The sequence below is a fragment of the Apis florea genome, unplaced genomic scaffold (assembly GCF_048593485.1).
Source record: "Apis florea isolate Af1SG1 unplaced genomic scaffold, ASM4859348v1 contig_2350_pilon, whole genome shotgun sequence".
NCBI classification, from domain to species: domain Eukaryota; kingdom Metazoa; phylum Arthropoda; class Insecta; order Hymenoptera; family Apidae; genus Apis; species Apis florea.
Window position 1 is genome coordinate 5319197 of NW_028256565.1, and position 16297 is coordinate 5335493.

A 16297-nucleotide genomic window follows, 5' to 3' on the forward strand; every position below is an offset into this window, starting at 1 on the left:
CAGTCCTCCTAATAAAATAAACCGTAGCAGAAACCGTAGAATCGAAGGAGAACACGGGAGAAATTGACTTCCCTTTGGAAAAGATTTCGTTGGAATTTGCTGAATAAGATTATCCACGAGAATTGTACGATACCATACACGGAGGGTATTATCGTATTTATTTTTGCCCATCCAACGGATCCAACGGCGCGAAAATCCTCCAACCGCTAGTCCCGAGATCGCTTGAAACTCGTTTGTACACGTGATGATTGCTCGAGTGTTTTGCAAACGATGGAAGAGGTGGAATAAAATGGAGCGAAGATGGAATAAAATGGCACGAAGAAAGGAGAGGTGGAGAAACGCGGAAATAATAGACGAGGGGGTCGAGGAGCGTAGGCGGAAGAGACGGAGCCAAGGTCGTAGGAAGCCGAGGAGAGAGAAGTGGAGTGAAAAAAAAAAGTGAAATAATCGACGCTGGGGTACGTCAGCCGTTGCGTCTACTCCTTCTACTTTCGAAGCTTGACCAGAAGCTTGAGAAATCGTTCGTTTACCTCCCGCCACGATAAAGTTTCAACTCCGTTTCGATGCGTTCTCGATGCGTTCTCGACTCGAGCAACGAAAACGAAACGAAACGAAAATTTTAAAAAGTCGTTCGAACGTACGCTCGTAGCGTGCCTCTTTAATTTTTTACTCTTCGATTCTGACAAGCAAATTACTCGCTAATTAGAGCACGCGATATAACGCTACGAAAATCTTAATTTCCATCTCTGTAATAACGTCAGTCCTGTAGTAGTTGGAAAAAAATAAATTAAAAATATCATATTTCGAGTACTGCGTTTCTAATTTCGATTTTCGAAGAACGAATTCGCGTAAATATATTACGCGTAATTTTTCGACGAACGATCTTTCAGATACACATCTTCATCTCTCGTGAAATTTTCCACGTTAATAAAGTTTAATAATATTCCAAAAAAAAAAAAAAAAAAAAAATAGAAAAAAGGTTAAAAGATATCGCGTTGCGAAAGTTATATGTTTAATTATGTAAAAGAGAGTAAGAGAAAGTATATCTGGACGATTTTAAAATTCTTTTACCGTTGAATTATTAAAATTGCGAGTACGCGATACTCACGCAATCCTCCGATGAATGATCTCGAGACACGAAGTATACACAGCGCATACACGTACACATCCTCTCAATATTTCATCGCGTTTCTCATTTCTCGCGAGACCTTCGAATCTGCCAATACTCCTGCGTATAATTTTCCATCGGTTTCTCCGATTTTCCATTTTCAGTTACGATACGCTTCGAACGGTTGATCGACACATCCGCTTTAACAAGCCTTCCAACACCCCCTTCGTGTGTTCATTTAAGCCCTCGTGAAACCTGAGGGCTCTCTCCATTTACGAATAAATACCAGAGTTAAAGCGTAAATCGATTTCTCCAGATAATTCCCAATATCCGGATAATTAAGCACGTCTTTAATTTCACAATACGATTCGATATTCACTCGACTCGACATTTTCCATCGAGTCGATTCCATTCCTCCCGATTTATCGTTCATTTATCTTCAACGAAAAATCACCAAAATGATTCCATCGTACGTTGTCCTCGTATTTTCAACCAATTCAATCAACCACGCGATTTGGAAGAGAGACTCCTCCTCCTACTCGATTGATCAATCCCTTAATGAAAAATACACAAGTTCGAGCTAATTGCGCTCGTTTCAAACGGAATTTCACGAGACAGGGATAGAGAGGGAGAGAGAGAGAGAGAAGAGAGAGGGAGAGAAAAACTAGTGGATTTACTGCGAACCATCGTGTTTCCTTTTTCAACCGTGGTGGAAAAGCGGGTCTTAAGAAGGTTGGAGGCAAGGCTGGTTTGTACCGCGTATCGCACGTGCACCATATTTTTCACCGGCTTTGAGGCCGTGGCTATATTTCTTGGAAATTGTAACACGGGAAACGAAGAGAGACGTAAGAGAGGGAAAGAGGGGGGAAAAAAGTCACAAGGGAACACTTTAACGTAACGAAAAGGGAAGGTTTTAAACGTTGTCGGACGGTATTTTACCTCGTGAATTGTATCCAGTCGCGATTAAACCGGTCGTTAATAGTTCTACATCGCTACAGTTTATCCTTCTTTCGTCTTGACTCGTTCCGTTTAATGTTATTATTAACTGCGCGTGGACAGGTATATTAAAGACCGTTACGTTCATCCTTTTTCATTCGCGTCAAAAAGTTTTCCAATCTGGTTGGATATCTGAAATTATTGCTGTACTCGAAATTGAGGCTAAATTTGGAAATTGGCAGTATTGGAAATCGCTGATGTCGGAAATTATTGATATTGCGATCGTGATTGTATCGAGAATTGTAGATATTAAAAATCGTAGATATTCGAAATCGATGGCATTTAAAAAATAAAATTAAGTGTTCAAAATTTTGAACAGTTTCTCGAGTATCACGCATATGCATTCGAATCACGCAGATGTTTCGAATCTTAGGTATACAAAATCATAGAGTCCAAAATGTTGAAAAATTTCAAGTGTTGGAAATCATAGGTATTCGAAAACATTTGGGAGAATATTTATCGAAGCACACTTTTGTCGAGATTCGATTATAATTCTTCCTAATCCCCAACACTTGAACGATACCAATGGTGAATCTCAAGCAAAACTTTATTATTGATCCGCGAGAAATAATTTCATAAGAAATCTCACGGAACGGAGGAATAATAACTCTAAGCGCCAAGAAGGTGTCCGAAGAATTAATAAAAATCTTATTTTTCGACGTTTCATAAATAAAAAGACGCGAGGATCCATTGGATTTCTCGATTGTTCCCTCCGTTCCATTGTCCTTTTATTGGTTCCTTCCCTCCCGCGGAGGGAAAACAAACGGAACAATGAGGAGAAAGAAGTTGAGGAGGAGGAGGAGGAGGGCATTTCTCGCTCGATATTATTCCGCCTCCACGCCGCCAACGAATCGAAGAAGAAAAAGAAGAAGAAGAGGAGCCGGAGGAAAGGGCTCGATTCAAGGTGATCCGACGATCGATAAAGAGAAGAGAGGGGAAGGGAGATTCGTGTTTAATCGCGGTTACATTATTAGAAAACTTGGCCGAAGTTCCGTTCAATTTTGAATGGCGGTGTCTTACGGCGGATTCGATGGCCACGGTAAATCACACCGCCCCATAATGCACCGGCACAAATCGATCGGCTCTCCATTCCCTAAACTCTTAGGGGTCAATTAATTCGATTGAATTTCTACCGCCGCTTTTAATCAATCCCATTATTCCCGCATCTGTCCACCTCAAACTTTCCATCTTTCCCCCCATTTTTTCTTTTCCACAAATTGAGATCGTGATCGATTTTTTCGATCGACCGTTTCCTTTCCAAGGTTTTTCTTTCCAATCCTCGTAAAGTTAACGAACAATTGGCACGATCTTAACGAATTGGCAAATTGTTAAAGTTCGAGGTTAAAAACGCTCGCGAGTTTTAATTATTACGCGGAAGAGTAGGGAGAGAAACACGGAGAATGGCGTTGTAAGAATGGCGAGAAATGTTCTCTTTGCTTGCCGAAAGTCTGTTTGAAAGGGGCGAAGAATACGAGGAGGAATATTTTATACGCGTTTCTCGACGCGTCTCGAGGACGAAAAGAAAAAGAAGAAAAAAAGAGAGAGAGAAAGAATCGCAGGGCGGTTGAAATCCAAGTTGAAACACGGCCACGCCGAAACTTTTCCGCCCTTTTAATTAAACTTATCGAAAACTTCTCGTGAACTCTCGTCGCGCGAGATTATCTCCCCCGGCTCGGAATTAAGGTTTCCTCGTTAATTATCACGATCGTCGTGTTATGGTAACAAGGGGAAATTGACAAAGAGAAATTGACGAGATCGTTCGAGGGAGATGAAATACGAGTTTCCCTTGCAACACAAGGATTCGACCTTGAACGTTACGATCCTCGAGTATCCTTCGCTATCGTGTTATTGCATCACGTTCCTCCTCCTCCTCCGCGCAATTAAACGAGCTATAAACCAAGATTCTTACACCCACGCGAAATATATAAAGGCAAGAAGCAACCATCCTCCGACTGGAGCTGGCTTCCAACGATAAAAGCAGTGATAAAACCGGCATCTAATTCGATTCTGCGCCTACGCAACGCGACGAGAAACAGATTTTCTGGATCGCTAACTCGTAGACTGAACGCCTAAAAAAAAAAAAAATAAAAAATAAAGCAGCATAAGCTCTCATAAACTCGTATAGCAAGTTGGAGACGAAGAATTGTTAGCAATGATAGCAAACAGAAGAACAGTTTCGATTTGATCGTTTCCAGATGTACAGATTCTACTTGATCCTACAAGTTTGCGTAGATATTTACGATATTTGTCCCCTCCAAATACGTATTTTTCCAACATCCAGCGATTTTCAGATATCCAAAGCTGCTCGAAATCCAAGCAAGTGTCTAAAAAAAATCTTAATTTTCAAAAGTGGACTCGAAATATATTATCCAAAAAGCTCAGGTATTCACGTATCACCTTTTCTTCACCGTCGCATCACTTCAAATATACTATTCCTAGTTCATCTACGTGTCTCATCCGCGCGTTTCAAAACCGGCCATGATTTTCGATATTCGGACGCGATCTTTCCTTGCGAGAGTGCGTTTCTGGTTCGTGGCCATCGATGTCGACGACGACGAGAACGTGTGCATCGCTAAAAATATGGGTCACGCGGAAAGGGACCACCAGATAGCGAAGAGAACGATCTATTCTTGCAAAACAAAGTGGACGAAAAGCACGAAGCCGGAATCTCCCTCTCTCTCTCTCTCTCTCTCTCTCTCTTTCTGCCTCCATTCTCTTTTACGCGAAACGAAACGAAACTAATTCCCCAGATGACTGGCAGAAAAACCAGTGCGTCGTCATTCCACGCCGTTTTACCATGGACACTCGTCCTTACCCTTTCTCTTCCTCCTTTTTTTATCTTTATTTTTCTTTTTTCTTTTTTTTTTTTTATCTTCCGCTTCCACTTTTGTCCCGCCGTGCAGCACAAAGCAAGGATTCTCGATATTCGTAAAAAAAAGAAAAAAGAAAAAGAGAGAAAAAATGGAGGCAAGGACGCGACATTGGGTCGAGCATCGGCGACAAGGGTTTTCAAAAAGCGTGATGGACGGATTAATGGCCCCCACCCCGGTTCGGTGAACGTTCAGCGGTAAAAGCTTAAAATTACGATCTCTATTTCGTCCCGATGCGGTTAATTCGCGCCCGTTTTCGCGCTTTTCATACGTCAACCGTTTTTTTTTCTTTTTTTTTTTTCTTTTTTGATTTATGCCAACCGTTTCGAACGACAATCCCTGCCTCCTCCTCCTCCTCGATTTATTCAGCGAAATGATTCATAAATCGGTAAACACGCACGATTCCCTTGTCCCGATCTATCGAAAAGATATCGGATATTGGAAAAAGTTTGGCCAGTTTTCGACGTCCTTTCGAGTTTAAATTCGAGTTAGATCGAATTTTCATTTAAAAATTCACGAATCCAACGAGCGGTAACGGTTTATACTTTTAATCTTCCTCCTCTTTTTCGATGTTCTCTATATCTAAAACAGACATATAAGATAAATCAGCAATAAATCCGTACAAATCTTTGCATCTTCCTTGCATCCCCCTCCCCCCATCCCCACCGCCTAATTAAAAGCAACGGGAATAGAATAATCGAAAGTAATTGATAATCAAAGTGAATTGAAGAAGCAATGGGGAAAAAATATCGGGGTAGGAATCGTGTAGGAATTTCAACGCTGGCGCTGGCGCGAAAAAAAAAAGTGGAGCAAGGTTTTTCCGTTTCTGAAAGAAAAACGTTCGACGCACCCCTCCCCTCGATTAAAAAAACTCTCGATCCCCCTTTTCACTCGTCGCTGCACCAACAACTTTCTCGAATCGATAACCATCCCTATACACCATCTTCCTCGCCGTTCTTCCATCAATTTCACTTTCACTCCGGGATGCACGGGATTTATTAATATCCCTTAACGTCCAACCATCGTTTATGTAAGGTCGAGGCATCATTTCACGTGGGACGTTGATAATGACGCGCTGGATATTACGTCACCACTCTTGTTCTATTATTAATAATTGCACATTGCGATCGTCAATAATTACGAATTAGAAATTCTCTCGCGATAACTTTTTTTTTATTATACCTTCTCTCGCTTCATGGCGCTATTAACACGATATACGGCATTAAAAAGTGATAATCCCCACCATTTTGCGGTTATAGGTTATATTTTTTATCGGTGCAAAATATAATTGTAAAATGGAACGAAAGTACAAAAAAAATGGCCGTGCACAATGATGACGTGGAACGTAAATTCTTTTTCATTTTTTTTTTTACATTTTTTCTTTTCTTTTGGAAAACTTCGATCATAGAAAGAAAATATATATTATTAGTTACTTTTTCGATTTTTAGAAGATAAATAATTCGCGTCTCGAGTGTTTGCGAGTGCAAAATACTTTCGCAAATTGAAGCATCAGTCTCGAACGAGATACGATAAACACGCGTGCGTCGATTAGTATGTGTCACGAATCATGTTTATTTTACGAGGGCGGCAATTTATTTTGCCGCGTCCATAAATTAATTTTTAATACGAGACAGATATATATTAACCAGTTATCGATTTATTAATAATAGTAACGTAGCGTTGTTACAATTAATCGAATTACGTTTTTATCATCGCGAGAAAAAGAATGAATTCGTTCCTCGTCACTTCTGTAATCGCCCGCAAGAGAGATAAAATGTTTCAAGAACTTGTCCATCCAGCTTAACTCTCCCTCGCTTGATCATCCCGCTCGTAAATCGTATCGATCGAAACCTTTTATTTTAAATCGGTTGAAAAACATTTAAATTTTATGCGGTCGAAGATTGAAAAATTAACGATTGCACTTTGATATTGGATCATCGCTTTTTTTTTTTTTTTTTTTGTAGAATAACAGAGTTTAAATTTGTAATTATTTTGATGCAAGATGCAATTTCGATTCTTTTTACTTTCCTCAAATTTTTAAATCTTCTCGCGCGATCCTTTGAACCCTCTGTCACATTCTTCACTGATAAAATCCACTACGATATGTGTTCGTATATAAAATCAATCAGAATGATATCGATGGTGTTACTTGTTGTCGTCTACATTGCACTTGCAACGTTATCTTCGATATTTTCTCACCAGATCACTCGGTATTTTTCGCCTCGATACGATCTCGATGAACGAACGCTTCGAAATTTTATCCTCGTCGTTATCTCAACTATCAAACGTTTTCCAAATCGTGGCGAATGCGTGCGTTCCAACGTGTAATTTTCTCTTTGCAACGATTTGAGATAAAAACTTCTCTCGACTTTATCGAATATGAATGTATTTCGATCTACTTTTCAGTTCGAAACTTGGCCGTTACTTTGTGTAATTTTCTCAAAAGTGAGGGCAAAGTGTCGCAACGGAATATGTCAAAATCTCTTCTCAGAGCAACTCTTTACCGAAAATTAACGAGCGTAATTCCCACACGAGGCATAATTAATCGTAACGATCGTGTCGTTACCAGAGATGGTCAATTAGCAACGTTGTTACGCGGTCGTTGGATTCCTGCCCTCATATCTTCCTCCTCCCCCTCCTCTAATTACGCAACTTCGTCTTATCAACCTGCCTCAGAAGTCAGAAACCACTGTCGAGGCCGTTCGTAGACTCGTCGTCTATCAAACGATAAGAGAGCGTGTAACACTGTTACATAATTTTCCGTCTGATTCGTTATCTACGGGGTTCACGGGCGTCTATTGTCGCGTTGAATGCACGCGTTATCTACGTGATCGTTTAAATAAATTCCTGCATTCAACGTAAGATCGAGATAAGATCATTCACATAGGTAATTGCAGGAAAGGATAAACCGATTTCGATGATTTTTGAATGTGTGGTTGGATAGAGGACAAATTTGGATAGCAGATTCTGTGTAATTAAACTGGTGTCTAATTTTTTCTTGAAAATAAAATATCTCGAAAATTAATAATCGATGTTTAACAATTAATAATTGCATACGAAAAATTTTTCGCACGGGTAATTTAGACGTTACCGGTAGTATAGAAAAATTTATATAACTATACAATTCTGACGGATTACGCGATGGGGAAATCTGATCGAGCAGCGAAATTAGTTCTCGAAAGTTTCAGCATTTTTCCTCGGCAAGAAAAATTTCCTTTATAAAAAAAAAAAAAACTTTTACATCAGCTTTAAGAATCCTTGAAATAATTTTTAAACAACCTTCGTGATGGTATAAAATTTTCCTTCGATATAATTACTTTAGACTTAGAAGAGCAATTATTGCGTTGATGAATATCGGGGCAAAGGTCACCGAGAGAAAGTTATTTATTCCCATCGATACGTTTAATTTCGTGGCCACGATTATAAAAAAATCATATTCGCGTTAAGAGGAAAGCTCTTCTGTCAGTGCAATACGCGACGCGCCTTTCAAATTTGACTTTAATTTCAAAAAAAAAAAAAAAAAAAGAAAATATCTCGACAACTAGCAAGTAGATCGATCATTTATCGGTTAGAAATTCTAATTGTTTTTTTTTTTTTTTTTCTTTTTAAACTCGATCTAGAAACTCCATCGCTCTTATCGACGACAATATTTCGAATTGATTAATAAATTTATTCATCTCGATATTAATTTCGAAAATTAAAACTGTCAGTGACAAATTGTTAAATCGACTTAATTTAAGTAGGTGAGGCACGTAGCGAAAACAAATCAAATTTTACGGATCGATGGCGAAGCCTGGTGCTACTCGACGAGCCAGTTTTCCAGGGACTTCGACGACAAATTGTAAAATACATAACCGATTAAAGACGAAAGTGGAACGAAGATACCGTATATACCATCCACCGCTTAATCGTGAACGAAATTATATTCGAATCGGAACATTTCATCACGATTTAAAACCCGTCCCCCTTTTCACGATCGCGACCCGGAAGGCATTTACCAACAGGCCATTAAGCTCTCTTTCCTCCAGATCTCTTCTCTTCTCGAGAATTCTTGATCGACTTCCTTTCCGAGCTAACCGTCCGTTAATTAACCAATTAATTAATTCTGGAACAAGCGGTTATAAATACAACCCTCTCTCCATCTATTATCGAGAAATCGATCTTCACAAGACGCCTTTCAACGTCGCGTTATCAAATATCGCGATTCATCTTCCATCGAAAAGATGGGTGGACAAACCACAAACAACGAGTATGCACGAATAAAGTAACACGAAATAATGGTTTACCGCGAATTAAACGATATTAAACCGTATATCATCCGCGGCGAAACGCGTGTTAATCCATATTCATGAGTGGAGCGGCACATAACCGCGTACATGCTACGCGTAATATGCGATCGGGAAAGAAAGAAAACTCGAAAACCTACCGCAATATTTCGTTCCACCAAATCCGTCGTTCCACCTTATTCCGTTGTCTTTTTCAATTTTCACGGGATTTCGTTCGATTTTTAAGAATCCGCCCAGAGGCAATCCGTCGAAAATTCGCTCGTGATAGATAACGGGTTTTTCCTTTATCGTCATAAATCCGTTTCCAGGATCGTCCAAACCCTTCTCTCTCTCTTTCTCTGTCATCCGAAGAGGAACGAACGAAGGATGAATTCTGCGAGACGAGAAGCGCATTCCTTCGAAAGGGAGGGGGGGTTGTTTCGATCCACTCGACGTAACGATGATATCCGCGAGGATATCTTCCATTTTTTCTCGATGTTGGATTTTCGTTTCGCGTAGGATTGGAACGCAATCGGTGCCACGGGAATGCGGAGAATCGAGCGAATCGATGTCCTCCACCGCCACGCCACGCCACGCCCCGCTCGCTCCTGTTAACCGAACCTTCTTGCTGTATTATCGGATTCTCCGTGACAATTCTCCAAGGAATTCGCGTGTGCTCCATTGCTTCTCCAATAAGTATTTTTCACCGGTTAAGCTCTGCTCTCTTCGCGCACAAGTATTATTAATCCTTCGAATAGAAGCGTACCATCATCGTTATTTTTGTCAGAACGAAAGGAGGAGAGAAGTGTGATTCAAGATCGAAATTATAGAATTGCAAAGTGGTTTTTTTCGAGAAGCATCGTCCTTCCAAATTATTCGAACGAATAACAACTTTTTGAGTTCGTACAGGTGTAAAGAGAAATGATTCAAGATCGAAGTGTGCAAAGTGTTATACACGTGTAAAGATGTGGACTCTTATTTAGTATATTTACCCGCGAATTCTTCTTTTTAAATAATCGCCTTTTTTTAGGCGACATAGCAATGGAACAAAGGGGATCGGCACGAAATTTATTCCTATTTCCTTCGTTGAATATATTCTTCCGTGCTCTTTACTTTTCGATTCGAGGATAGCAACTTGAGAAATGATCGAAAATACATAAATCGTAATCGTCGTTCGAAAAACAAAGCGAAAGGGGCGGCGAAGATTCGTTCGTTCGTCTCCGCTCCACTTGAATGCGGAATGTTTACCAGATTCAAATCGAATTTCTAAAGTATTATACGTGATTTAGGATGGGCTGTAGGAAAATTGCTGTTTAAACCGTCGCTTATTTCGCGAGGATGTCAAGTGTAAACCAGGCTTAATGCGGCTGAACTAGCAATTCGAAACGAACGAGCAGAGTTACAATGGTACGTACAAAGCAACTACACTCTGTATCGGATTGGAGAGATTCTAATGTACGTGAGCCATTACTGAGTTGGTTTGCGTTTATAGATAGCACGTGCTGGTAACCGATTCTATGCCGTTTGTCACGGATTCAAACAGTTTGGAGAGAAGCTCCAACGAAAGGAATCGAATCCAGCTTCGAGTTAAATAAATAAAGAAAGAAAAAAAAAAAAATCAGACTTACGTCCATTCACATCGGATCCAGTTGCGACAAACGCAGTGAAGCAAATTACACATATAATTAACGATTTTATGCTTGTTTCTTTTCTTTTCTTTTTTTTTTTTTTTTTTTCGATGACGAAAATTCTCATTGGAAGATTTTTCTTCCTTTTTTTTTTTTTTTTTTTTTTAATTTTTGTTTCCATCAATTGGACATAAATCAATTCACGGAAAGGACGACACGTTTTCCCATTTTTCTTCCTCGATCAATAATTTCATTCCACACTCACGAGTTACAAAAAAACGACAAAGGACAAAATCCAATGGGAGAAGAGGGAGCTCGGTTAACCTTGTCCCGATCTATCGATCGATAAATGCTAATTTCACGGGAATTAAATACGTGGCGAAAGGAGAAAGGAATATCCGTGAATTCGAGAAACCGGTTGAATTAGAGAAGCTGCTAATTTTTCTCGAGTAACGCTCCATTTAATCTCGATCACTGATCCACTTATTTCGCGTCCCTCGAATTCGCCCCGTTTCAAACTCGAGATTTCGCGCGACTAACCAAATCGAAGGTCTTTTCTCGCGAAAGAAAAACTGCAATCAGCAAAAAATTCGCAACGATTCGAGCGTGCTTCGTCGGAAAAATTAAAAAAAAAAAAAAATGATCAAAATACAAAGTACAAAAAGTAAGGAAATATCGAGGACACCGAAATGTGCCCAATTCAGAGATCGTTTCTCGTCTTCGCTCTTAATCAAAAACAAGATTACTCGTCCCATCTCACGGACAATTACGATTGAAAAAAAAAATGTTAATTAAAAAGAAAAATTGTCAGCAAATTTTGCGGCCAATTTTCTGCCTCTTTTTTCTTCGCCTACGTTGGCAACGATCACTTTAGAGTCCTCTAATAATTTTAGATAGAACCACCCCTTTGACGTTCCCGTCTCAACAGAGCGTATTCGCTTTGAAAAATTCTTCAATTTCCACTTCTGGAAACCGTGAAAGAAAAATGGTTGTCGCGCGTCCCTTCCTTTGAAGTCCCCTCGCAGAGAAAGAAAAAAACTCATAGTTACGAATCTCCTTCTATTCTCATACGATACATTTAGAAAAAGACTACTCACCCCCTTGTAACTGTGGCTCACCAAGCTCGACGTAGAACAGGGCATCCTTCTCGTACGAATCTTCCTCGATGATCTCCAACGTGATCTCTTTTCTGGAAGAAATAAATAAATAAATAAATGAAAAAGAAAATAAAGAAAAGAAAACAAATACACCGCGAGATTATTAAATCCGCGAAGGCTCGAGATCACATCACATGATCCCGAGTTTCGAAAGAAAGTTCGAAGGTAAAGTTGGGCTAAACTTCCGGCTAAACGGCTAAAGAACCTCGCAGCAGCCTTAAAATAAGCGTCGATCTTTCCTTGCTGCCCGAGCAACTTCCGGTCCCAAGGCGTGCGACGCAACTTTTTCCACTCCATTGAATTTGTTTCGAGACGTCTCAATTTCATACGTCCGAGTTGCAAAATTAAACAGCTCCGTTTCTCGCTCTTTCTTGGATTTAATCCTTCCTAGGTTTCCAACGATTTATATTTAATAATTTAATATCTCGGAATAAGGTTCCGTCGTTAAAGATTCTTCGAAACGAATTTTTATTTGAAGAAAAAAAAAATGTTTCCAATATTTTTAACTCGACGATCATTTGTCATAAAAGAATCTTTTGTAAGAAGACTTACGATCGAATTTTTGTCACGCTTTTTCAACACGAACGAGTTAAAGGAAAGAGTAAAAAAAAAAAAAAAAACACATGGTATTCAAAAACAATACGATTGCTCGCAGAGGATTAATGGAGAGAGATTAATACATAAATACAAAGGGATTTATTATTTTTGTAATTACAGATCGCGTGATCTTCCAACGACCCGTTGTATTAATCCCGTTGAATTTAAGACGTATTTCACGTATTCTGCCGCCAGTATCCATTAAACGCAACGGATTAGAGAGATCCCGTTTCGATTGTCTCCTCGAATTAACAACGTGGAAATTCTGTATATCGCGATCATTACTCTAGATTGCTCCCAGTAATCGGACTCAGTAAGCGCGAGTTACGATAACATTACGCTAACTAACCGGTATCGATATCGTCATAAAGCGAGCAGGGAACGTGACACAATGTCAGCGTCGATAATTAATCGGGACGCGTCAATCGAACGACGAATGAACGCGCGATTAGCCAAGTTTCCCTTTCGAAATACCGTTGAAATATAAATTCAAGTGAAAAGGCTCCCAGAGTTTGAAATTTCGCCTCGAGTCCCCTTGGACAAAGGTATTAACGTCAATCTTGTTGCGTTTCAAAGAGTTTAGGGGCGCGACGAGTGGTGGACGAGAGATGGCAGGACGAGAGGTCGGTGGAGAATCGACGAGAGATTTCGGCGTTGTCGCAGCGAGACGGCACGGTAAATTGATTTGGCTGCCAGTCTGAATCGATTTGAATTTCAAATTTGAACGTCTAATTTGGCAAAAGCCGTCGGATCGTTCGTTCCATCGGCTGTTACTCGATTATGGGATCGTGTGTGCACAGACGCCTCAGAAGCTGATTGAAATGTGGCTAAATGGAAGATCTCTCTTACAACGATGATACGAATTTTATCCGTCGCTCTGTACAAAAAATATCTATCTGGAGCGGAAAAATTCTTGGAATATTTTCTCTCTCTCTCTCTCTCTTTTTCTCTTCAATAATAGTAGCAGCGATGGAGGAGGAACGGGTGTATTTTTCATTCGATATCCACGGCTCGTCGAAGGCAAAGTCTTCCCGAAATAACTCTGACCTTAGACTTGAAGCGACGATAACCCGTTGACTCGAAGTGTACGGACAGTTTGCGGCTACATACAACTATATCGCATCGATCGATGTACACTCGTTTCTGTGTACGCGCAGTGACCACACGACGAGGCGCCAAACAACTAGCTTTAAACCTAGACTATCCACCGTCGATTAGTCGAATCAACAATGATCGAACCTCGGTAAGAGGTGAAACCTCGATAATTAAGAACATTGTTGAATGTTCGTTTTGCGGAAAATTTCTCGACGAAAATTTCGCTAAAACTATTCTATTTTCTCTTCTCGAGAAAAATTGACAAAAAGATCGTTGCAAACTTGATAGAACAATTTTTCGATAATTTCGCTAAATTTTCCACTCTTGAAAACCTATTTCCAAACCTATTGAATCTATCGAAAGGAAAGAAAACCTTTGGAGCAAAGGTTTTCGAGGAAACTTGGCGGCGACTCTGCTCGTTCGAAGTGACTTCGTCACGATAATCGCACCGATTGTTACAACGTTTTCGTCACCACGAGATATTCAAGTTTTTCTTGGAGCCCGATCGGAGCCACTCTTTCACTCTTAATTTGCGTTACGAGGTATGTCATGAACGACACGTTCGAACGTTATTCGGAACTGCGCACGACGATGACCGGCGTTAATGCAAATGTGCATTAACCCAGTTAGGCCTGTTTACACCAACCGAGCCACGGTGCTCGGAATGTTATTCGCCATCCTCAAAATTGACTAAGGCCACTTCTCCTCTGTGCCAATGGTGCTCGAGCCGAATAATCTTCGGGATCGATATTTGCGGATCCGAGTATCGAATATTGAACCTCGTAAATGTCCTTTTTCACGATAATATTCCTTTACTTACCTTTACTCGAGTTTTATCGACTCGTGTTTTACGAATATAGCATGGAAGCATTATAATAAAAAAGAAAAATTAATCGAAATGAAATATAATTGTAAAGTATATTTCGTATCCCGGTGAAATCGGATTGGAAATAATAGGAATAAGCAATTATCATTTCCTGCCTCTGCGCAGAATTTTTAATATCTCGTATACTACTCGTTTCAGGCAAAGTATTTCGTACGAACAATGAATCGTCAACGAAATGGAAATTCACAAATGAATTAAACGAACTTCTGTATAATATAAACAGTCTAATTAAATTTGCTCGTTAATACGCGTATAATACAAGACTTCTAGATACATATTGAATTTTATCAAAAATTAAAATCGACGATAAGAAAAGTCATTCGCTCGAGAATCTAGCGATTTTTTTCGATATCGATATGCGAATTCCATATGGAAGCGCATTTTGGACGCCGCAATTCGCTGGGACGAGCGTTAAACCTCCACAGGAACGAATTCGTAATGGAAATGAAAGGAATAACTTTATACGCGGCCCCCGTGTAAACAAGATTCGCCCCGCCAGAAACGAGACGCGTGGCAATCTCGGCCATGCGAGAAATGGCGGTGGAATAAAATTCTTCCCTTCCAATCTTGTCACCGGGCAAAAACAGAGTTACATTTTACGAGGACGAACCCCTCCTCCTATTTACGGAGGCGGTGCAAGAATTCAATTTTCCTATCTCATCTCCTCTACCTTCGGCCAAGGTTGACCGATCCGTCGGCCTTGCCCTCGACAGAAACGACCATTTTCGTATCGTTTAACCGCGATAAAAATATCGTGACACGTTCTCTCTCCACCGATTGGTAACCATTTTTTTTTTCAAATCGCTTCTTTCCCCTCTTTGACCACGTGTCGCGTAATTATATCCTTCGATGGATCGTTGGATTCAACTTCTCGAAACAGTAATATAGAAACGAGATTACGAATTAGAAAGACTTGGATATTAGGATCAAGAAAAAAAATATGATACTTGGTTTCGGCTTAATGATTTACAAATTTACATACAGATATTGGGACATCGAAGATCGAGTAACGGATGGTTAATAATTTTGTTTATCGCGTCGATCTTCCAATTCTTCGCCTATCTTTAAAGCAATCGTGTCGTTTCTGAAAATTCATCGTGTGCACGGGCGAATATCGATACGTAACGTGTAAAAATATTTCTACCATCGCGAAAAACTGATTCACGCGGATTTTCGTTCAGATTCTCCTTTTTTTTCCCCCCCTCTCTCTCTCTCTCTCCTCTACGTCTACGCTCAATGAGTCGATCCATGGAGGATCCCGCTTCGAGTCCTCGAATCGAGGTCGAATCCAATCTATACGAAACTCGATTTTTTTTCACAAGCGAAATATGAGAAGCGGATACGAGTAGATAGAATGGGGATGCGCTGGACGGATAAAGAGACGGTTCTTCGATTTTTTTTCAACGTTCGTGAATCCTATCCTTTGTGGTAGCGCTTGTTTAGAGTTTTTCGCTATGGAAATATATGTAACTCGTATCTCTTGCAAAGGCTTTTTGAACGTTTCACGGGATCGCGTTAGATAAGCGTACGCGTTGGAAATCGATGATTTAAACTTGATTATATGTATAGCCAGAGAAGTTGAATATCTTCGTTCGACGAGTGGTTAAAATAAAATAAAGTAAGATAAAAAAATGGTAGATCCAAAATATACGTCCTTCGCCCAAGCAATAAATTCGACAGAGTCGATCTCTTGTA

General features: G+C 40.0%; 1 protein-coding gene across 6 annotated transcripts in view; it reads right to left on the bottom strand.

Annotated features, from left to right (window-relative positions):
• Calx (sodium/calcium exchanger 3) overlaps positions 1–16297 on the bottom strand; it is an 84318-nt gene that overhangs the window by 46797 nt on the left and 21224 nt on the right. For 5 of the 6 annotated variants that reach the window (XM_086904773.1, XM_086904772.1, XM_086904769.1 and 2 more), the window contains exon 3: positions 11965–12056. In XM_086904773.1, coding sequence (XP_086760899.1) covers positions 11965–12056 — 92 coding nt within the window. Of the gene's footprint in view, positions 1–10867; positions 10885–11963; positions 12057–16297 lie in introns of all 6 variants that reach the window. The other variant, XM_086904771.1, reaches the window with a different exon arrangement.